Below are 25,097 nucleotides of genomic sequence, written 5' to 3'. Positions count from 1 at the left end.
ATTCGGCCAACATTTGTGGTTTTACAATTAAAAGTATTAAAGGTAGAGCTGGGTAGAAACAGTTTTCCTGCCCCACAAATATTTTTGACATTTCAAAACATTTCTTGGTCAACGCTGAGAAGAACCCGAGACCTTTTGAAAATTTTTGCATGAAACTATAGGGAGGATTTCTAGTTAACATTCTCAGACTCTCCTGTTGGGAGTTCTTCCACTTCATACAAACAATTAAATGTACTTTGGGCTAGAGAGACTGACTCTGTAGCCTGGTGGTTAGGGTCTGGGGATATGTGACACCTAGGATCAAGCTCCTGCTCTACTGAATACTTAATTATTTATACAACGCCGAACAACTCTTCCAGAAGAGCTTGTGAGCAATCTGCCTCACAACAGCCAGATGGACAGGGCACTCACCAGAGATGTGGGAGACCTGGGTCCAAGTTCTTTCTCCAAATGAGGCTGAGCAGCGATCTGACCCTTGGGGGTAGCTATGCTGAAATCCTCTCTCCCGCTACCTCCTCAGATGGTCCTTCTGGGTCACTTTAGATTTAGTCCTGGGCCCCAGCTAGATCCTGTACACTTGGTTTATTTGGGTGAGCACTGTGTACGGTCGCTGCCAAGGTTCACTCAGCTTAGGGCTCCTACCCTTCTTTCCTCTGGGATTGTCAAACCAGTTTCCCTATACGACCCTTACATCCTATAGCCCTTTCACTCTGGTAAAGGAGATCTTCACATTTTCCCTAGCAAAGGGGGGAACTTTTTCAGTTTTGCATTGTAGGGTTTCTACATGCTCCAAATGGTTGAAATCCCTTTGTTCCTCTCCAGGGAAGAGCTTTGCTGAGGTTCTCAGCTCCTGCCCAAACGCGAGGAGTACTGGGGCACACTGTGCACTCTCATTGACAACCATTCTATAAGCTATCAAAAGGAATTAAATGTGCTGGTCCAAAGTCCCTTTGGTGCTGTTCCACACAGGGAACCAGCTGAACCCCCACCCCCCCCGCCAAGTCCTACTGACCCTTTCCACCATCCCGTCAGACTGGGGCTGAGCTGGGGTTTGGTGGAATCCCAGAATCTCGCAAGCCTGTTGAAACATATTGGATTCAAAGCCTTGATCTGTGTATAATTCAGCTGGGACCCCAAATCTGGTGAAACATACGTTCACTGAGGCCCATGTCACAGCTTCTTGAGCCCATATTAGATAAGCCTCAGGCCATAGCTAACAGCAAATGTTGATTGCCAGACTCTGGCTCAGGCAAGAGCCCAAGAACATCAATAGCAAAGTGCTTCACTGGTGCCCCCACACGAGACTGCTGTAAAGTGGCTCTCCTAGTCATAGGAGGCCCCTTCTCTGCAATGCAAGCAACACATTCCTGCACCAGCTTTCTATATCTGTTTTCAATGTATCTGGCACAACCAGCTGGCACCTGTACCTATCACTCACTGGCTTCCCCCATCTCCGACCTATAGGATACTCAATCTTTGAACTCCAAGCTTCCCCACTGTGACCAGAAAGCTTTTACTGTGGCCTTGTCAGGGGACACTACATCCAGGGGTTTTTTTTGGTTTTCCAATCACACACTATCCTGACATCAGGATCCTCTGTGGGAAGTTTGTAGTTGCTCTGGGGTCCATTCCTGAAACCCCACCCCCACTGTTCCCCTGAATGAACCAGGACCATGGGGACTTCTGCGAATTAGAGGAAGAGAGGAGTATCCATTCCCTTGAGCAGCCAATTCCTTGCTCTCCTGCTTGGGGCAGGGTTTGCAATTAGCTTCCCAACAAGACCATCCAAACAAGGCATCACAGTTACCATGGCCTGTGTGTCACTGTGAAATCACAGCACTGTAGTTTCTCCAACCCCCTGGCAAGCTACCCCTCAGGATTTCTGAATCGAAAGAGCCATTGCAGGGAAGCATGGTCTGTCTTGACCATAAAGAACTCCCGTCACAGATAGGGATGAAAATGTTCTGTAGATCTAACCACTGCCAGGAGTTCCTTTTGAGTGCTACAATAATTTCTTTCCAGAGAGCTTAGATGTTTGCTGTAATAAGCCATTACCCGCTCACGTCCCTTGTGTTCTTGTGTCAATACTGGCCCCAAACCATAAGCACCAGCATCTGTGTCCAATTTGAAAGAGGTTTTGAAACATGGACAGGCCAAGACAGGATTAGTCACCAGAGCCTTTTTCAACTCAAAAAATGATACATCACACTCTGCTGATCACGGAAATGGTTTCCCCCGTCTCACCTGGTCTATGCAGTGGGCTTGCAATATTGGCAAACCCACAAATAAACCCAGTGGAACAGGAGCAGAGCCCTGCAAATCTGTGCAAACGTGTGTTCAGGGAGTTGGCCAGATCTGTACAGCCTCAGATTTCTTTTCGTCAAGGGAATTCCCCCTCCCTGGTTGTGTGCCCAGGGCAGATTACCTCTATGAGCAAAAACTCACATTTCCTGGGGTTCATTTTCAGACTGGCAGTCATCAGTTTAGCACAGCCCAGCTGTAGATGTATGAGTTCCCACTGGAATGCTTTAGCATGCATAATTATATCATTTAGGTATAACAGACAGGCTGAGAGGGGTATGCCATGTAACACCTTCTCCATGGGCCTCTCAAATGCATCTGGTTTATTGCACAGGCTGCAAGCCACCACTCTGAGGCCTTGTCCTGCTGTGAAAGCAGTCTTTTCCCTATCCTTTGGGGTCACTTGCCAATACCCACTTTTCAGGTCCACTGTGAAATCCAGACTGAACCTGCTACAGCATCCAGAGCATCATCCAATCATGGTAATGGAGAAGAATCCCTTAAAGTGACTTCATTTCATTTTCTATAATCCACACAGATTCTGGTGCTTCCACCATTTTTCTTAACCAGCACCACAGGTGAGGCCCTAGGGCTGGCTGAAGGCTCACTTGTGTCTCCCTGATACATTTCAGGGACGGCCTGTAGTGCCTCTTCCCTTTTTTGCTGCCGGTGACCGGTGAAGTGGATGGTTAACGGGTTAGTTTCCCACAGCATCAGTCTTGGGCCGGACCAGTGCAGTACAGCCTGTATCTCTGTTGGGACAGGAGAGAAGCGTCCTGATTCCTGACCTGAATGTCTCCTGCACTCTTCTGCTTTTCTTCATTTAAATGTACAGCATTGTGCAGCAGCAAGTCCAATAGAAACTCGGGGAGCTCACCTTTCCCTACTTCCCTCTTATAGTTTTCCTCTGTACTGATATTTACCAGATCCACTGATTCACATTTTACAACCATAGTTCCCTTTGTAATATTTGCTGCTTATCAGAGACATTCAGCAAACAGGGATCCTTTCCTGATTCGAAGCCATAAAAAGCTTTAGCAGCTAAGATTCCCCTGGGACCCTGGGTCTCAGAACAGTTTCAGTCACTCCCCATTGTTCCCTTGCTGGAAAGCTATCACAGCACATAGCGTCTGTCCCCAGGGGCAGAAGAACACATTCACTGCACACAAGTGCCTACAAACCATTGGTCTCACCTGGGCTACATATTTAAAAGGAATTTCCACAGACTGAAGTTGGAGGACACATTTCCTGGCACTGATTACACAGTTATTAGTCAAAATGACAAGCAAATTATTGTCTCATCCACCATTTCAGCCTCCCAGACTTCTTGTTTGAATTCCAGAGGACCAATATTCAAACCCAATTTTCCCAAATTTTGGATGGGTGTCACTGTATCCATTTGGAACCAATTAGGTGCTTCTATTTTGGATCCCCTATCTCCTAGCCTTTTTCGCACAGCTGGTCAAATAACTAAGGGCTTGTCTACACTTTAAACCGTGCAGCTGCACTGCTGTAGCACTTCAGTGTAGACACTCCTGACAGCATCAGTGGGAATACTCCCATCAGTGTAGGTAATCCACTTCCCCACAAGGCCACAGCTAGGTTGATGGAAGAATTCTCCAGTTGCCCTAGCACTGTCTACCGAGCATTAGATTGGCTTAACTATGGGCATGGCTACACTTGCAGATGTAGAGCACTTTGAGTTAAACCCGCCTTTGTAGAGCGCAACAGGGAAAGCACCGCAGTTTGTCCACACTGACAACTTCAAGCGCGCTGGCGTGGCCACATGTGCGGCACTTGCAGTGGTGCATTATGGGCAGCTATCCCAGCATGCAAGTGGCTGCAATGTGCTTTTCAAATGGGGGGGAGGGTGGAGTGCGACAGGGAGTGTGTTGTGTGTATGTGGGGGGGAAGAAAGTGGGTTTTTGGGGGGCTGAGAGCATGTCAGCATGATGTCTTGTAAGCTCAGACAGCAGCAGATCCCCCTCGCCCTCACACCCCTCTCTCTCTCACAGCATTCCACACTAATGGTTGCTTTGTCCCGGAGCAGATAAGCAGCCGGCTGTCAGAAACGGAGCTTTCAAAGGGCATTTCCACATTCCTACAGCCGATTCCAAACAATGACAAGAGTGGCCACTTGACTTAAGGGGATTAGGGGACGTTTCCGGAGGCGGATCAGAGTGCAGTAAAGAAACACCTCGTTCACACTGGTGCCGCGGCACTCCAGCAGGGGCACAGCAAACGCTATTCCACTCACCGAGGTGGAGTACCAGCAGCGCTGTAGCCGCAGAGTCAGAGCACTCTACGTGCCTTGCCAGTGTGGATGGGTAGTGAGCTAGTGCACCCGGGGCTCCTTTATTGCACTGTAACTCGTAAGTGTAGCCAAGCCCTATGTCGCTCACGGGTGTGGCTTTTTCACACCCCTAAGCAACGTAGCTGTGTCGACCTAACTTTTGAGTGAAGGCCAGGCCTGAGACACAAGGTGGGTGAGGTAATATCTTTTATTGGACCAACTTGTGTTAGTGAAAGAGACAAACTTTCCAGCTTACACAGAGTTCTTCATCAGGTCTAACAACTGTTATGTTTGAGCCTGTGTCAACTATTCCAATACACAGGATACATCCTATTACACATTCAATAGCTAAACCCCCAATATTGCGCTTTAGCTGCCCAGATCTGTGGGTCTGATCCTTGTACCTCCCCCAAACTTTGCCCCTTCAGCTTGGTGTTCCCCATTTCCCAAACTAGGAAAGAGGTTTCATTAGACACCTGTGACAGTTGGTCTTGGCCTGCCTTAAATTTATTACAATCTTTTTGTGGCCAGTTTTGTCACAGTATCAGCATTTAACTAAACTGTTTCCTTTAGTTTGTGCATTATTGCCAATTTCCTTTGTTTTACAAGCCAAATGTATCATTTTTTCTAATCATTCAAAAGTGTCATGAGCCAGATTAGCATCCCCTCTTTTATCACTCATATTAGACACAGCTGCACTTACCAGGCTCAGAGAGACAACTTCCAACTTCCTCACGCCTGGCTGCTTTTTCTTCTGATGCATTGCTGAAAAAAAAAAAGAGTCTAGCTTGGTGGCAAATTCCACAGCCTCTTGGAGCGTTTGTGCCTCCTTCCACCGATCTTGATCTGCAGATCCAACTCTAGCTGAGCACTTATACATTGTTTATCCTGGAAGGCCACATTGGTATCTGGGTATGCCAGGAACACAAGTCTGTGCAGATCCTCTGCTGGTTCTGGTGAAGTTTCTTCTTTCCCTTTTCTCCGAGCTCTTAGCTGTGCCCCGGCTAGCGCAGGCTATATCTACACTTCAACTAGAGTGCCTCTGTAGTGCTTCAGTGTAGATCAGTGGCTTTCCACCTATTTACCATTGTGGGCCGCAGCTGCAGCCCACAATGTGTCATCTACCTGTTTGGGCCTGAGGATGTCACATGGGCCGCAGCTCTGTGCTGAATGGGACGCAAGTTGACAACCGCTGGTGTAGATACTATGTATGCTGATGGGAGGGGTTCTCCCATTGCTGTAGGTATCCACCTCCCTGAGAGGATGGAAAAATTTTTCATCAGTCCAGGTCTGTCTACACCAGGTGTTTTGGTCAGCACATCTGTGTCCCTCTGGGGTGTGGATTTTTCACCCCTCTGAGAGATGTAGCTATGCCGATGTAAGTTCCCAGTTTAGCCAAGGCCTAAGTTACATGGGTAGCTCCAAACCACATTTCAAAGGTTTGTCCTGGGTCTGGATAACTTAATCTCTTTTCTGGGGGTAAGTTATGCAGCACCATCAGAGCTGGACCACCCAAGATGGCTGCTAATCGTCGCCCTCCTTCTGTCCCTCTTCCCAGCCATTCATTTGAGCTACAGTGTCGAATTGAGCCAAATAAACCTCCAAGAGTTTTTTAAAAAAAGGAGTACTTGTGGCATGTTAGAGACTAACAAATTTATTTGAGCATAAGCTTTCATGAGCTACAGCCCACTTCATTGGATGTTTGAGCTGGGACAAAGTTACTTGAGCTGGGACAGCCTGACCGCTCCCCTCTGGCCCTCTGCGCGTTACAAACAGGGTAGCAAACTGTTGTAAATGTCCCCTGGCTGGCCCAATTCATCATTTAGGCAACTGCCTTCTGCTATGGTCAATGCCCCTTTGATTTCCTTCAGGGGGGCTGAACTGCTGCAACTCATCAGAGTAAGCAAGTTCCAGATAGGCCAAAGCTTGTCTAGGTCTACATTATCTCCTGGCAGAATCTCTGGTCTGTGGCAGTCAGGTTGTTGGTCAACCCCATTCCAGCCTGGGTGTCGCAGCTGGGTTTCCCAATCCGTCTGAGCACTTGGTAGTTGCTGATCCAGAAGGGATCTCCTCTCAGCATGCACGTCACCTCTGTGCCCTTTCCGGGTAACCTCCAGCTCTCGCTTTAGATCCTGCTTTAGGTCTTGTTTTAATTCGTGCTGGGAATTTTTGTTTTCTGGAATTAACTCCATTATTTGTTCCATCTTGGTTCAACAGGAACAGCAGCTCACAATCTTTCTAGTCTCCTTGGAAACTTGGTCTCACTCCTGCACATGTGCTGCCCCTCTTTGATCCAAGCAGTTAGTCAAAGCTGGAAGGATACATTGATAGAGGCTGCTATTTTCTTTGCTGACATCTTGTTTAGTTGTAAGGAACATACAAAGTCCAGCTCCTCCAAATACAGAAGGACCAAGAACAAAGGGAGAAGTTTCTTAGCTCACAGGCACAAACCTCTTTAATCAACAGACCCACAAGGCCTCTCTAGCTTTGCCAGTGAATTTAGACTCCCTGAAGGGAGAACCATGCCAGCGTTGCTTCCCACGGGGCCCTGCGCTGGGATATGTGGAGACGGAAGGAACAGGTCCCCCTCACACGGCCACTTAAGGGCTGTTGCCCAGATGCAGGTGGAGAGCCAAAGATTCCAGATTAGGGTCAGCGACCAGCCCCTCTACTGCCCTAACAGAGAGCAAGGGGATGGAAATTGAGTGTGCTACCAGCTAGGCTGCCTGGCTCTCCAAGCACCCTATCACAAAGCCCACAAATGACAGGCATCTGATCTGGCAGGTCATAAAGCTTAAAGGGACTGCAATTTTATTTTTAACTGAACTTTGCTACAGAGTGAAGAAAAAAATAGTTTCCAGCAAAACTCACAAATGCATCAAGTGCATGGGCCTCTCACAGCAGTGTTGTTTAGAGTGAGCAGCCACTCAAAGGCACGCAACAGGGGATTCTGTTTCATCCTGCAGCAAGGATGGATTTAGGAAGAGAAAAATAATTGCTTGTTTGCAATCTGTACGCGAACACATCCCTGATGAGATTGCTGTTGGAGTAGGTAAATGCCGGGGACCAGCAACCTTGGCTGTTTTCTTTTAACAAAAGCTGTTATTTCTACTGTTAGAATACCTCCCATTGCAAAGACGACTTACAAGGAGAGGCTGAGGGAACTGGGGTTATTTAGTCTGCAGAAGAGAAGAGTGAGGGGGGATTTGATAGCAGCCTTCAACTACCTGAAGGGGGGGTCCACAGAGGATGGAGCTCAGCTGTTCTCAGTGGTGGCAAATGACAGAACAAGAAGCAATGGTCTCAAGTTGCAGTGGGGGAGGTGAAGGTTGGATATTAGGAAACACTATTTCACTAGGAGGGTGGTGAAGCACTGGAATGGGTTACCTAGGGAGGTGATGGAATCTCCATCCTTAGAGGTTTTTAAGGCCCGGCTTGACAAAGCCCTGGCTGGGATGATTTAGTTGGTGTTGGTCCTGCTTTGAGCAGGGGATTGGACTAGATGACCTCCTGAGGTCTCTTCCAACCCTAATCTTCTACGAAAGATTTCCCCAGATACCAGGGAGAAGACAGAAAGTGCCCATGTAATCACAATGTTAATTTCCATCCAATACTTTACCTTCTCCATTAGCTTTCCTCCAATAGCTTCTCCAATAGCTTTCCTCTCACAGGTTGTGTAGCTGTAACATACCCTGTTAAGAACCCTTGAATCAGTTATGTGGTAACTGACCCCTAATTGATTAGGATGCTCATATTGTTGGATTGTAATTTGCAGATGTGACAGAACCTCATGTGGGAAACAGCAGACATTTGATGAACAATGTCAAACTAATGATGTCTTTTTTTTGGTGACATTACAAAGTTCAGTTGATAAAGGCAGTGGTGCTGATACAATACACTTGACCTCTGTAAGGCATCTGACTTGGTGCCACGTGACATTTTGATTAAAAAACTAGGACAATAGAAAATCAACATGGAACACATTAAATAGGTTAAAAACCGGCTAATAGATCTCAAAATATAGTTGTACATAGAGAATTGTCATTGAACAGGTGTGTTTCTAGAGGAGTTCCACAGGAATTGGTTCTTGGCAGGGGTGCTGGAATGGGGGGCTGGGGGCTATGGCCCCTCCACTTTTAAAAGAGGGAGGGCTATGCCCTTCCACCTTTTATCAGCCCTAAGGATGAGCGATGCGGGGAGGGGATGGTGTCTTGGGAGGGAAGAGGCTGTGTGGGAGCAGGGCCTCCAGGGAAGGGGTGGTGTGAGGGCAGGGGAGAAGGGGTGGCACAGGGGCAGGGGGAAGGGATGGCATGGGGGCAAGGACTCGGGGAGAAGGAACGGTGCAGGGGTGGGGCCTTAGGGGGAAAGGGCAGTGCGGAAGGTGGAGCCTCGGGTGAAGGGGTGGCATGGGGGCAGGGCATCAGGGAAAGGGGTGCCTCAAGGGCAGGGGCTCAGGGGAAGGGGCTGTATGGGGGGGTTGGGCCATGGTCTGGGCACAAGTGGCCCCCCACTGTTCAGAAGCTTCCACCGCTCCTGGTTCTTGACTCTATGCTGTTTAACATTTTTATCAGTGACCTGGAAGAAAACATAAAATCATCACTGATAAAGTTTGCAGATGACACAAAAATGGAGGGAGTGGTAAATAATGAGGAGGAGAGGTCACTGATACGCAGCGATCTGGACTGCTTGGTAAACTGGGTGCAAGCAAACAATGTGTGTTTTAATTTGGCTCAATGTAAATGTATCTGTATAGGAACAAAGAATGCAGGCCATACTTACAGGACGGGGGACTCTATCCTGGGAAGCAGTGACTCTGAAAAAGATTTGGGGGTCATGGTGGAGAATCAGCTGAACATGAGCCCCCAGTGTGATGCTTTGGCCAAAAGAACTAATGTGATGCCTGGGATGCAAAAACAAGGGAATCTATATTTGGCACTGCTGAGAGCACTGCTGACATCCTGAATCCAGGTCTGGTGCCCACAATTCAAGAAGGATGTTGAATTGTGAATGATTAATGGATTAGAAACATGCCTTATGGTGATAAACTAAATAGCTTGAGCTCTTTTAGTCTAACAAAGAGAAGGTTAAGGGGTAACTTGATTGCAGCCTATAAGCACCTACATGGGGAACAGATATTTATGATGGGCTCTTGAATCTAGCAGAGAAATGTGTAAAAAATCCAATGGCTGAAAGTTGAAGCCAGACAATTTCAGACTGGAAAAAAGGCTTAAATTTTTAATAGTGATGGTAATTAAACCCTGGAACCAAAGATTTTGGCAGAGTCTTCATCACTGGACATTTTTAAAGGAAGACAGACTTTTTCTAAAAGCTCTCCTCTAGGAATTATTTTAGGAACGTTCCCTGCCCTGTGTTATGCAGGAGGTCAGACTAGATGATCACAGTGGTCCCTTCTGGCTTTGGAACTGCTGAAAGGCCTTCTCAGTCTGCAGATGTGGGCAGGGCTGGATGATAGCCAGAAGACATGGCCCCTCTATTAATATCTACCTAACAATGCAAAATATAGCGAGAAGCACTCTGATAGAAAGGATCTTAATGACAAGAGGTGGGAAAGTGAGAATCACTCGGGGTGAATATTGAATTATTTCTATTCAATGCATTGTCTGCGGCTGAGGGACGGTTTACTGAAAGTAAAAAACAAAATCCAACCCCCCACACTTTACTCGCAAGATAATTTACCTTCCAGTCCATGTGATGCTCTGAAGAACAGCATCTGTGGAGTTCTATCCAGGTGGGGAAATACCTGGCTTCACATGATAATGTCCAATCCCTTCTGGCTCTTTCTTCTTGCTCATGTGGGCAGAAGGCACTGTCAGATAGGGGTTTGATCCTAAGCTCAGTGGAGTCACTGCAAAGCTTCCTCTCTCTTGACTCCCTTGGGCACTGGGTCTGATGCTAGGACCACAACACCAGGTCCTTACAACCAGGCTAGCAGCGATCAGATTAGGAACATTAACCTCAGAAATCCCCCTCAAACCATCTTGTTCAAGTGCACCAGATTTGCTCTCACCTCTCCCATTCTGCGTCATTCCCTCCACTTTGGCTGAGGAGGTTGTGAATGATGGGGCAGAGAGGCAGGGAGCTGGGTGCTAGGTTCTGTACAGCACAGATGGGAGAAGTGATGAACAGATAAATGAATACACCCTTTACTCAGAGGTCAGATTGTCCCATGAGCTGGTAAGATAGGCTGTTGTCAGGGAGGCCTAGTCAAAATATTTATCTGGCCTCTTGTAGGTACTAGGCTACAGGCAAACTTAAAAAATCAGAGTTCACTTCCAAGGTGCGTACTTCAGAAACTACGGTGAAAACCAGGAGAGGACTCAGAAGAACTACAAGAATGATTCAAGGTCATAAGAATATAAGAATGGCCATACTGGGTCAGATCAGTGGTCCATCTAGTCCTCTATCCTGTGTTCCTACAGTGGCCAGTGCCAGATGCTTCAGAGGGAATGAACAGTACAGGGCAATTATCAAGTGATCCACCCCGTCTTCCAGTCCCAGCATCCGGGAAGCACACCTTCCTGAAGGCCGTTAAAAACTGAAGCAGCTCAATCTCAATAGCTTATTGAAGAGAAGGTTCAGAGGCAACTTGATCATGGTCTACAAACACTTACAAGATGAGGAGCTTTCTGAGACCAGCAGGCTTTGTAATCTAGCTCTCACCAGCAGAACAAGATCCACAGGCTAGATGTGGAAGTTAGAAAAATTCAAACTTGAAAAAATGCAATTTCTTAACAATGAAGATAAAGAACCATCGGAGCATCTTACTGAGCAAAGTGGTACACTTATCACTTGAGAGCTTTGAATTGAGCTTGCGTAGCTTTTGAAAAGACAGCACTAGCATAATCACAATTCATCAGTGTGGCAGGTTTTGTACCTCGTCAACCCTTTGAGTCAGTGGGGTGAGTGGTAACCTGCCTCTCTACGCCTATGTCTGTTTCCACACACACACACACACCCCGGTAGTCAGTACAGTGTGGCCCAGTGGCCAGGGTCCGTATACTACCTCTCCCCGAGTGGGGTAATGCGGCCTAGCGGCCGGAGTCCATACAATGTGCCCCTAGGACAGTGCGGCCCAATGACCAGAGTCCGCCTAATTCCCCCTCCCTTAGCGCAGCCTAGCAGCCGGAGTCCAAGCTGCCCACTTTGGAGACAAAACAAGGATCAGGTAACTGGGGCCGTTGCAAGGGGGTGGTGACCCCTGGTAGGGGGGCCCGGACCCACCCAACTCCACCAGGCCCCGAGCCAGGGCCCTGCCAGTGGCACAGCGGTCCACCACAGGATCAGCAGGGAATCCTACTGAAACACGCTGACCTCATTATGGTGGAAGGTGCCACTCCCTTACCTTCCCTGGGTCACTTCCTACCAGTTCTCCAGCAGCAGTAGTCCATATGGCATCAGGGTCTCCAGGTTCCCCAGCACCAGATGCTCCCTGGGGTTCTGATAGCTGCAAGCCTCTGGTCCAGGTTTCTGGCTCTTCAGCTTCGAGATCTCCAGGTTCCTCAGCACCCGGCACTCCCTGGGCTTCTGATAGCTTCAGGCCTCTGGCCCAAGTTTCTGGGTCTTCAGCTCTCGTAGGTAAGGACTGTAGCAGCTCCTGGGCTGGAGCCTCTGCCAAGCGTCCTTCCTCCTCAGCAGCCAGCCCTGACTGAGCAGCTCTGCAGGCTTTTATACCTGACTTCCAGTTGGAACCCTTTCGGTAGCAGTGCGGGGCTGATCCACCCCATCACAATCAGACTTAAAACTGTCACAGAGCTGGGTGAAAATGTTATCAGTGAATAGTGAATTTGCCAAAAAATACTTTTTTCGGGGCACTGAAACTATTCACAAATTTAACATAAGAACATAACAGCCATACTGGGTCATACCAATGGTCCATATAGCCCAGTATCCTGTATTCTGACAGTGGCCAATCATAGAAGATTAGGGTTGAAAGAGACTTCAGGAGGTCATCTAGTCCAACCCCCTGCTCAAAGCAGGACCAACCCCAACTAAACCACCAATGCCAGGTGCTTCAGAGGGAATGAACAGAACAGGTAATCATCAAGTGATCTATCCCATCGCCCATTCCCAGCTTCTGGCAAACAGAGGCTAGGGACACTTCAGAATATGGTTTTGCATCCCTGCCCATCCTCGCTAATAGCCATTGCTGGACCTATCCTCCTTGAACTTATCTAGTTCTTTTTTAAACCCTTTTATAGTCTTGGGCTTCACAACATCCTCTGGCAAAGAGTTCCACAGGTTGACTGCATGTTCTGTGAAGAAATACTTCCTTTTGTTTGTTTTAAACCTGCTGCCTACTAATTTCATTTGGTGACCCCTGGTTCTTGCATTATGAGAAGTAAATAACACTTCCTTATTTACTTTCTCCACACCAGTCATGATTTTATAGACTTGTATCATATCCTCCCTTAGTCTTCTCTTTTCCAAGCTGAAAAGTCCCAGTCTCATAATCTCTCCTCATATGGAAGCTGTTCTATACCCTCAATCATTTTTGTTGTCCTTTTCTGAACCTTTTCCAAGTCCAATACATCTTTTTTGAGATGGGGTGACCACATATGCATGCAGTATTCAAGATGTGGGAGTTCCATGGATTTATATAGAAACAATATGATATTTTCTGTCTTATTATCTATCCCTTTCCTAATGGTTCTCAACATAGCTTTTTTGACTGCTGCTGCACATTGAGTGGCCATTTTCAGAGAACTATCCACAATGACTTCAAGATCTCTTTCTTGAGTGGTAACAGTTAATTTAGACCCATCATTTCATATGTATAGTTGGGATTATGTATTCCAATGTGCATTATTTTGCATTTATCAACATTGAATTTCATCTGCCATTTTGTTGCCCAGTCACCCAGTTTTGTGAGATCCCTTTGTAACTCTTCGCAGTCTGTTTTGGATTTAACTGTTTGGAATAATTTAGAGAAAATTCGGCAAATAGTTTCAGGCAAAAAAAACCCTGATTTTGTTTCAGAAAGGCCAACTTGTTTTGTTTTGACATTTTTTAAGCAAACCCCTTTGACATTTCATTTTGAAAAGACATTTTCAAACCAAAATGTTGATTCGAAGCAACATTCAAAACATTGCATTTGACCCATGCAAAAAAAGTTCATTTTTTTAGCAAGAAAAAACAAACAAAAAAGAAATCAGTTTTGGTTTGAAATGCACTGGGTGGTTTTTTTTCTAATTTATTGGCTCAGCTACCGAACCAAAAATTCCATTGCTCACTCTAGTTTCCAAAATAAGGAAAAATAATTCCTTCTACTGCAAATGTTATCTTTGGTATATACCTTTGGTATAGCTCCTTGTATAGTCAGTATTTCCCAACGTCCCTTACAAGCAATAAGTTAACTACTGGTACTCGTTCCAGAATAAGTGTGTCCACGCAGAATGTTATTCATAGAATATAAGGCCAGATGGGTCCATTAAAGCATCTAGTCTGACCTCCTGTACAGCACAGGCCAGAGAATTTCACCCAGGTTTTCCTGAATGTGATTAAACCTGTGTCTGACTAAAGCACACCTTTCAGAAAGGCAGCCAGGCTGGATTTGAAGACAAAAGATGGAGAATCCACCACTTCCCTTGGTAGTTCATGCCAGTGGTTAACCACCCTCATTGTCAGCATTGTGTGCCTTGCTTCTCACAGAAACTTTGTCTGGCTTCAGCTTCCAGCCATTAGTCCTTGCTATGCCATTTCCTGCTAGATTAAAGAGCCCCATGAAGGTCGTCAGACACAGTCGTCTTCTGCTTGAGAAATTGAACAGATTGAGCTCTCTGGGAATGTCCATACTGCAACCTCCCCCTGGCCTATTGCAGAAAGCCTCAGGGCCAGGTCAGCTGGGCTTGTGGGGTTCACACTACAGGGCTCGATATAGCAGTGTAGACGTTCCAGCCCAGGCTTGGAGACCCTCCCCGCTTGCTGGGCTTCAGAGCCTGGCACCTGAATCTACACTATTTTCTCCAGCCCTTGAATCATTTTTGTGGCTCTTTTCTGCACCCTCCGCAATTTTTGAACATCCTTTTGAAAACATGGACACCAGAACTGGATGCAATATTCCTATATTGGTCTCCCCGATGCCAGAGACCAGTGTTTACCAGATGGTGGGTCACGACACGCCAGTGGGTTGCAGGAAGGGTCTAGGTGGGTTGCATGTGCTCTCGCCCCGCAGCCCAGGCTCTCACTTCCCCTGGGCAGCAGGCGGCAGCATGGGGAGTGAGATCGCAGCAGCAGAGGATAGGAAGCAGCTGGAGCCAGCAAAGAGACAGTCAGTGGCCTGGTAGTGACTATGGCCCAGCCACTGGGAGAGAGGAGCTGGCTGGAGCTGGGGCTGTGGGAAGGGACAGGGCTGGGAAAGCTACTGCAAGGGAGTTGTGGGGGGAGGAGCTCAGCAGGGGGCTTGGACTGAGCAGCAGAGTGGAGATGGGGGAGCAGGGAGCTGAGAAGGGGCAGAGGGTGCAGGAGTAATGGTGGGCCCCCCTAAAATGGTGGGTTGCATTAGTAAAATGTTGGGAGCCACAACCATATACAGAGGGGAAATAACCTCCCTACTACTCCTCTGTTTCTACATCCAAGGACCTCATCAGCCCTTTTACCACAGCTTCACACTGGGAGTTCAGGTTAAGCTGTGCACCCGCTACAACCCCTAGATCCTTTCAGGGTCCCTGCTTGCCAGGATACAGTCCCCCGTTCTGTCGATGTGGCCTGCGTTCCTTGTCCTTAGATGTATAACTTTGCACTGGCTGTATAAAAATGTATTTTGCTTGAAATGGCTCACCTCATCAAGTGAGCCAGATCCCCCTGTAGAACTGCCCCGTCCTCATTATTATTTACCAACCTTTGTGTCATCTACAAATTTTATCAGCAGTGATTTTATATTTATTTCCAGATCACTGATGAACATGTTGAATAGTGTTGGGCCTAGAACGGATCCCTATGGATCCTCACTAAACACTCCACATTTGATGATGATTCCCCATTGACAACTACTTTTTGAGATCTCCCAGGTAACGAGTTCATTTAATGTATGCTTTACTGATATCACATAGTACTAATTTTTTAATCATGTGGTACTAAGTCAAATGCCCTACAAAACACTAAGTCTATAACATCGCCGCAGTTACCTTTATCAGCCGAACTTGTAATCTCCTCTAAGAATAAAATCAGGTTTGTTTGACAAGACCTGTTTTCCATAAAACCATATTGACTATCATTAATTGTATTCCTATTCTTTAGTAATTGAATCTCCTATCAGCTTTTCCATTATTTTGCCCAGGACTTATGTGCAGCTAACTGTCCTATAGTTACCCAAGTTATCCCACTTGTCCTTTTTGAATACTCACACAACAGTAGCACTGTTTGAGTCTCTGGAATTTCATTGGTATTTTGAGATTTATTAAAAATTAACATCAATGAGCTGTCAGTTCTTTTAGGACTCTTGGGTGCAAGTTATCCAGGGCTACTGATTTTAAAATGTTTATCCTGAGTAGATGTATAACATCCACCTTACTTAATAAGGGAGGGACTGGAAAGTACTTTGCCATCCTCATGCAATACAAGCACATCATCATGTTTTTTTCTAGATACAGAACAGAAATATTTACTGAATACTCTTGATTTTTCTGGATTATTAACAACAATTTTACCATCTCTATCTAGTAATGGGCCTATATAATTGCTATTATTTATTTTGTTCCTAATATACTTTAAAATCTCCTTCTGACTGTCCTTAGCACTTCTAGTCATGGATATTTCCCTTATGTCTTTAGCTTCCCTTATCAATTTTCTACACTTCATAATTTCTCATTTATATCAATTACTATCTATCTGCCCTTGTTTTCCATTTTTTATACTTTGCCATTTTATTTCTAGTTACTGCCTTCACTAAACCAAGATGGGTTTTAGTTAAAGTTGTCCTCTTTTATTATGGAATCGTGGCTTTTTTTCCATCTAATAAACTCTTCCTAAAGAACTCCCAATTTTCATTCAAATTTTTCTGGCTAAATGTTTCCTCCCAGTCAATTTCACTTACAATTTTCCTCAGCTTTGGGAAAGTAGCCCCTTTGATGTCCCAAGTGCATATATCAATGATTGGGACTATCCTGATTATATTCAACATAGGGAAACAGAGATCACATTGACTGGTCCTTAAGCAACCACCAATTTCCAGTCTAGTGATTAATTCATCTTTAGCCATCACAAGGAGTCCAAAATAGAATTACCTTATGTTGGGTGTTATACCTTTTGTGTCAGAAGATCACTTGTGATAGCTACTTCAGTAAATTTCCAAGTGCAGACAAGCTCTATGTTTCCAGCCCTTGTGGTTGCAGAGAAATGCTTGAACATGGAACTGGAATGTACCCTAGCCTCAGAAACCCGACAGCAAATAAAAAGAACTCAATATTTATTTTAAAAATCTCTCATGCTTTTTGGGGCCTGATTCATGATTTTTGAACACTTGGGGTTGGCAGTACTGCATAAAGTTATGACATTTCTTCAGTTTGTTTGCCGTCAGTTTATAAGCCGCCAGGGGCATGCAAATCCTTTTGGGCTGGGCACTAAGCAAGCTGGAAATGATTCTGTACTTTAAGAAAACCAAGGCAATCCATGGATTCCAAGGCCAGGAGGGACACCTGTGATCATCCACTCTAACCTCCTCTATAACACAGGCCAGAAAATGGCCCCAAGTAATTCCTGTTTGAACTAGGTCTTTATTTTTATTTTTAATCCAGTTGATTTTAAAATTGCAAGTGATGGAGAATCCACTATGGTCCCTGGTAAACTGGTCCAGTGCTTAATTACCCTCACTGTTAAAAATATGCTCCTTATTTCTAATCTGAAATTGTCCAGCTTCAACTTCCAGCCATTCAACCTTATATCCCTTTCTCTGCTAGACTGAAGAGTTCATTATTAAAAATTTGTTCCCCATACAGGTACTTACAGACTGTGATCAAGTCACCCCTTAACCTTCTCTTGGTTAAACTAAATAGATGGAACTCCTTGAGTCTATCACTATAAGGCAGGTTTTCTAATCTTTTAATCATTCTTGTGACTCTTCTCTGACCCCTCTCCAACTGATCAACAAAACCATATCCTGAAAGCAACAATACATATCCCTTGACAAGTGATGACACCAGATGCCTTTCAATGCATGTTCACTTTAAGAAAAATGGGATCACTGTGTCTTCTAAGCAGATTAAAGCTTCTTGCAATCCACATGCAAAACTGGATGAGCTGCTGGCAAGAGAGCAGAGAATACAAACAACAGAAAAGCTTGCATCAGCTCAGACATGTGCTTTCAGCAGCAACCTAAAGGACTCTTCACTGACTTCCTCCTGTAATTTATATTTTACTATATTTGGATCTCCTTTTGGAAGGTTGATACGCTGTGCTTGGTAAGGCCGGTAGAGTATTTCCAACACACCTCTGACCAACATACTAACTAAGGTAGAATCCTTCCTACCAACACTACAAAAAGAAGGATTCTGCGTGGACTACTCCTGAAGGTCGAAACAAGAGACTGGACTTCTACATAGAGTGCTTCCATCGACGTACCCGGGCTGAAATTGTGGAAAAGCAGCATCACTTGCCCCATAACCTCAGCCGTGCTGAACACAACGCCATCAACAGCTTCAGGAACAACTCTGACATCATAATCAAAAAGGCTGCAAAGCAGGTGCTGTTGTCATCATGAATAGGTCAGAATATGAACAAGAGGCTGCTAGGCAGCTCTCCAACACCACATTCTACAGGCCATTATCCTCTGATCCCACTGAGGATTACCAAAAGAAACTACACCATCTGCTCAAGAAACTCCCTGAAAAAGCACAGGAACAGATCTGTGCAGACACATGCCTAGATGCCCGACCTGGGGTATTCTATCTGCTACCCAAGATCCATAAACCTGGAAATCCTGGACATCCCATCATCTCAGGCATTAGCACCCTGACAACAGGATTGTCTGGCTATGTGGACTCTCTCCTCAGACTCTACACTACCAGCACTCCCAGCTATCTTCGAGACACCACTGACTTCCTGAGAAAACTACAATCTATCGGTGATCTTCCAGAAAACACCATCCTGGCCACTATGGATGTAGAAGCCCTCTACACCAACATTCCACACAAAGATGGTCTACAAGCCGTCAGGAACAGTATCCCCGATAATGTCACGGCAAACCTGGTGGCTGACCTTTGTGACTTTGTCCTCACCCACAACTATTTCACATTTGGGGACAATGTATACCTTCAAATCAGCAGCACTGCTATGGGTATCTGCATGGCCCCACAGTATGCCAACATTTTTATGGCTGACTTAGAACAACGCTTCCTTAGCTCTCGTCCCTTAACGCCCCCTACTCTACTTGCACTACATTGATGACATCTTCGTCATCTGGACCCTAGGAAAGGAAGCCCTTGAGGAATTCCGCCATTATTTCAACAATTTCCATCCCACCATCAACCTCAGCCTAGACCAATCCACACAAGCGGTCCATTTCCTGGACACTACTGTGCTAATAAGCGATGGTCACATAAACACCACCCTATACCAGAAACCTACTGACCACTATACTTACCTACATGCCTCCAGCTTCCATCCACGAAACACCACACGATCCATTGTCTACAGCCAAGCTCTAAGATACAACCGCATTTGCTCCAACCCCTCAGACAGAGACAAACACCTACAAGATCTCTATCAAGCATTCTTAAAACTACAATACCCACCTGCTGAAGTGAAAAAACAGATTGACAGAGCCAGAAGAGTACCCAGAAGTCACCCACTACAGGACAGGCCCAACAAAGAAAATAACAGAACGCCATTAGCCATCACCTTCAGCCCCCAACTAAAACCTCTCCAGTGCATCATCACAGATTTACAACCTATCCTGAAGGATGATCCCTCACTCTCACAGATCTTGGGAGACAGACCAGTCCTCTCTTACAGACAGCCCCCCAACCTGAAGCAAATACTCTCCAGCAACCACACACCACACAACAAAAATATTAACCCGGGAACCTATCCTTGCAACAAAGCCCGATGCCAACTCTGTCCACATATTTATTCAGGTGACACCATCATAGGACCTAATCACATAAGCCATGCCATCAGAGGCCCATTCACCTGCACATCTACCAATGTGATATATGCCATCATGTGCCAGCAATGCCCCTCTGCCATGCACATTGGCCAAACCAGACAGTCTCTATGCAAAAGAATAAATGGACACAAATCTGACATCAGGAATCATAACATTCAAAAACCGGTAGGAGAACACTTCAACCTTTCTGGCCACTCAGTAACAGACTTAAAGGTGGCAATTTTGCAACAGAAAAGCTTCAAAAACAGACTCCAATGAGAAACTGCTGAGCTTGAATTAATATGCAAACTAGATACCATTAACTTGCGTTTGAATAGAGACTGGGAGTGGCTGGGTCATTACACATATTGAATCTATTTCCCTAAGTTAAGTATCCTCAGACCTTCTTGTCAACTGTCTAAATGGGCCATCTTCATTATCACTACAAAAGTTTTTTTCTCCAGCTGATAATAGCTCATCTCAACTAATTAGCCTCTCACAGTTTGTATGGCAACTTCCAACTTATCAGTATGTATCTATATATCTTCTTACTATATGTTCCATTCTATGCATCCGATGAAGTGGGCTGTAGCCCACGAAAGCTTATGCTCTAATAAATTGGTTAGTCTCTAAGGTGCCACAAGTACTCTTGTTGTTTTTGCGGATACAGATGAACACGGCTGCTACTCTGAAACAAGTAGAAATACAGGTTTTCTCTAGGAAGGGCCCCAGAAATACAGCAAAAGCTAATAGCTTCATAATTTTTAAAAGGACTTTTTCAGAACCTATCCCAACTTTTCTTTCAGTAAGGTGCTATTACATTTTCTGGACAGCTAGATCAACTATTTATTTTATTATTCCTATCACTAAGGCTTCCACAACTGAGACATCCAGGGTAGCCAGCATGAACTGAAGAGTACATCCAGGATCCTTAAGAAAAGGGGGCCAGTTCTTTCCCTTGCCACAACAGAAATTGGACAGGAGCACGAACATGTTGCAGGTGCTGCTGCAGTAGCTGTTTACAATGGAAGGAGAGTGGCAGAGAGGAAGAGGAGGAGAGGCAGATGCTGGCAGGCCACCCTGACTGCCTTCCTTACCCTGGCATGGTGAATTCTGGCTCCGCAGAGTTCTATGCTTCAGCTGCACAAGGAGCTGGGATGTGATTGTTGGGGGGTTGAATTGGGAGGATTTGTGTATGGACAGAGATGTACAGAGGTTGGGGAGGTCGTAAGCAGTGCATGTACATAGTTGGGGGGGCCTTTGTTTTCAACATGTGTTTCAATCACAGCAGTATATCCATGACTGTGAAAAGACATTCCTCAAGTGTTTGCAGACAGCAGGCCGGCTCTCCCATGAGCTGTGGGCCCAGCTCCCTACCTCTGCCTGCAGGTACCAGAACAGAAGCCAGAGAGCAACCACCAGCAGCGGGATTCGAAGGGCCAGCTTTGCAAAAGATCCCAGGACCAAATTTTCAAGGTCTCCGCACTCCCAACTGGGGCCAGATTTTCAAAAAAGCTCAGCCCCCAGCAGGCTCCAGGGAGGGCCACAGGAGCTGCTGAGAACTTTTGAAGATTCTGTGGCTGAGCAGCCTGCCCCTTCAGACAGGAAGCACAAAGCGAGCGAGAGAACAAACACCCACCACAGCATCACCTGCACAGAGCCGCCAGCTCTCAGCCAAGAGCAGCCCCACTAACATTCCTTGGAGGACGCTTCCCTGGCTGAGTCTGTGGTCTCTGAACCCTGGGGCCCAGCTGTAATGGTGGGCTTTGGAGCTGGTGAATGCCCGATGTGGTTCTCCTGCTCTCTCAATCTGCTAGGAAAGTGCTGCCGTTCTTCTACCAACACCTCCCTCTCCAGACCAACATACATTTTCCTGAATGCGGGTATTCATGAGCATCATCCAAATGTCAGAAACTTCAGAGCCAAACATAATCTAAATCCAAATACAAGCCTCTTTGCCCATCCCCAACAGACAACATGTGCATACGGCAGAGCACGTAATGTATGCACACCGCCTGCACAGAAAGCTCCCATGCGACGAGGAGCAAGGTGCTGAGCAGCGTGCAGAGCAAGAGGTCAGTGTGCAGGAGGTGGGGCTGAGATGTAATAACATAGGAATACTGCTACTACAGATCTGTGTTCATTCACGAAGCTTGTATGTGACCGAGTCACGGGCAACGTGAACTTTAGGACTATATTGACTAGCAGAGGTAGCAGAAAGGGAACACAAATAGATAAGAAACCTCCAAGTAAACCCTTGCAAGGGGCCTGGGCTGGTGAGCTTGGTTACACAGCTGTTTTGCCCGGGTTGGCACAGCCGGGTTGAAAGGACTGAAACAGATCAAAAGTGACTGCGGAGGAGGCAGTTGTCAGGACCCGTTTGTGGAGAAACGGACTGATACAGAGGCAGGCCCTGTGGGATGGGTCTGTAGCAGCTGGTCCCTCTTGAGGGCCAGGCCTGGTCCGACCGACCAGTGTAAAGGCCTTCACTGTTTGAAATCCTCTCTCTCGTGCTGCGCTGTTTCCCTGCTGCTAAGGGGAAACAATCATTTGTTTTCAGAAGGCTGTTTGGTCACGCCCTGTGCTACCACCTGCTAAGCAGTCACAGGGCACTGCAGCCCCCAGCCCAGTCTAAGACTAGGAGAGTCATGGGATTCCCTGCAGGGCAGGTGAAGGCACGAGGTCTGATGCCGGGAGTTGGGTGCACTTGGGGAGATAAGAGCTGGGCCATGGGGGCAGCTGGCCCTGAACCATGACAGTCACACACATAACATAAGGTGTGATTCCATTTACGAGTACATCAGAAAAGGGAAAGCAAACTACAGCAGAAGCAATGTGCAATTTACTGATTCTCCACTCCACCACCCACCACTTTTATGCTGGAAATAGACTGGACAATCCATGGAGTCACAACAGCATAAAACTAGGACAATGGAGAAGAGAATCTGGCTCCAGATCTCGTAAATGGAAGCATGTCCCGGCTAAGATTTTAGAAGGTTCATGTTACAGACATGGAGTTCTGCCCAGGTTTGGAAATCGAATTTATTTTCTGGACAATGGGAACTTTACATAGTTTTATGGAATCAAAGGGGGCATGTGTCACACAGCCCAGTTCTCTGGAAAGCCAGTTATTAGACTGGGAAATGCATACCCATTAGACTTATTAAAATCCATCCATGATACAATTCTGCTGGATACATGACCTGCATGGGAACAGGACATTGCAACATTCACAGATATGATTTTAATAGAAACCTATTAATGTCTGAGCTGAGAGCAGACAGAGTCCACCAGAAATCAGCAGCAACAAATTGTTGTTTTAGAGAATCTTGAACAGAAAATCACAGGCTGGGAGGCTTCATATAGACCTACATGCTGTGGAGAATAGTAATTCAAGAAGGACTGACTGATGAGCTTTGAATGCTATGGAGAGACAAACAAGTATCTATTTCCTATGGCGTGTCAGTAACTGATATCAGCTTAGCTAGGATTTTTGCTGCTTTGTACAATAGTAAAATAAAAAAAAAGCAACATTTCCTTCCCAATCATCTATGTACGGTTGCAGATTAGCCATGGGGACAGCCCCATTATACCAGCACAACTCTGTTGAAATTAACTGAGCTACACCAGTTTACACCAGCTAAGGATCTGGCCCTAAACCATTAACCCTGACAAGACTCAAAGTTGGGCCAGCCCTTCTGAGAAGAAGCTGTCATCTCGCGTTTGCAATTTGACACAGCACCAAAGGAACCCTAAAAGCGGAATTACCTTTTTTCCTATGGTGAAATAGCACCAGGATTGAGCTTGGTAGGTGGGGATGTTTTGGTAAGACAGGAATTTTCCATCAGTCCATTTGTAGATAGCTGACCCAGGCGGAGTGTACCGATTTGCTGTGGCCGCAAAAAACCCCACCTTTGGAATGACGAAGATCTCGATGCCCATGGTTTCAGAGTTGGTCATCAAGTTCTGATATTCTTCTACATAGTCCAGCCTCTCTTTGACTAGGAAATAACAAAAAAGGATGGAAATGAAAAATAGATGCCTCCTTAATTCAACTGTGTTCCAAAGTTCAATGGAGGGCTATATTTTTGGTTATTTTGTATGCATGGCACTGAGTAGCCAAATTAAAAGTCCTGTGCTAAAGGGCTTAACCATCAAAGGGCAAGTTAATTTACTGTTGGGCTCTGCCTGCACAGTCCAGCCCTCAGCAAAGTGACCTGACAAGTGATGGCCACAGACAATGGACAGCATGGACCAGGAAGACAAGGGTTCCGTAAACACGGCGCTGTGAGTGGAAGGATGTTACATGTATTGCAGAGGCCACTCTGCTTAAGGATGCAAAACAGTTGCCTTTGTACCTCCCTGTGCATAAGACATACTGATCATTTTCCAACACATTCGCCTCCAGAGCTGCATTCTGTAGGTCCGGTCTCTGCCAGCCCATGAATGCTTCTAGAAAGTTGGAGCAAAATCCCTTCAGTCAGGCATTTTCCCACTATGAGAGGGTTAAAAAAAAATCACCTTTTTTTAGTTTAAAAAGGGGTGGGGAAGGTCCCTGAACTTTGAATCTAATTGAGGAGACCATTGGAAGGAGCCACCTGGAGGAAAGAAAAGCAGTTACAGCAGGTACACCCTCTAGGGGAGAGCTGAGATCAGCTGGAGTTAAACCCTCTCCCCAGCACCCCAGACCCAGAACTGTGCAAAGGATTCCCCTTTCAGGGACACAAGATCTCCCACTTTCCTATCAGCTACAGGTGGAAGACACTACTGGGAGGAGACAGCCAGAAACTCAGCCAGCCAGAGCTGAGCCTGGCAAAAAAAAAAAAAAATTGTGGTACTATCATGCCACAAACACGTCACTATCATATTGTTCACTCTGCTTGTATGTTATACTCCTTCCCCTTACCCTCCTCTCTCTTGTCTATCTAGATTGTAAGCTCCCCAAGGCAGTGTCCAGTTCTGGTGTCCCCCATTCAAGAAGGATGTTGATAAATTGGAGAGAGTTTCAGATAAAGCCATGAGAATGATGAAAGAATTAGAATACATGCCCTAGAGCGATAGCCTCAAGGAGCTCAATCTATTTAGCTTCGCAAAGAGAAGGTTAAGGCGTAATGTGATTACAGTCTATAAGTATCTATATGGGGAACAAATATCTAATAATGGGCTCTTCAGTCTAGTGAAGAAAGGTCTAACACAATCAATGGCTGGAAGTTGAAGTGAGACAAATTCAGATTGGAAATAAGATGTAAATTTTTAAGAGTGAGAGTAATTAACCACTGGAACAATTTACCCAGGGTCATGGTGGATTCTCCATCACTGACAATTTTTAAATCAAGACTGGGTGTTTTTCTAAAGGATCTGCTCTAGGGATTATTTTGGAGGAGTTCCCTGGCCTGTGCTATA

The 25,097-nt window shown here is 45.9% G+C and overlaps 1 protein-coding gene across 1 annotated transcript in view; it reads right to left on the bottom strand.

Moving 5' to 3' along the window:
• The window catches only part of TSPEAR (thrombospondin type laminin G domain and EAR repeats), an 86,064-nt gene that overhangs the window by 22,187 nt on the left and 38,780 nt on the right, over positions 1–25,097 (bottom strand). Inside the window, exon 7 of the mRNA XM_073358810.1 lies at positions 23,463–23,695. Within this exon, the coding sequence (XP_073214911.1) occupies positions 23,463–23,695 (233 nt within the window). The remainder of the gene's footprint in view (positions 1–23,462; positions 23,696–25,097) is intronic.

The sequence above is a fragment of the Lepidochelys kempii genome, chromosome 9, assembly GCF_965140265.1.
Source record: "Lepidochelys kempii isolate rLepKem1 chromosome 9, rLepKem1.hap2, whole genome shotgun sequence".
NCBI classification, from domain to species: Eukaryota; Metazoa; Chordata; order Testudines; family Cheloniidae; genus Lepidochelys; species Lepidochelys kempii.
This window is presented reverse-complemented; position numbering and strand designations above follow the sequence as displayed.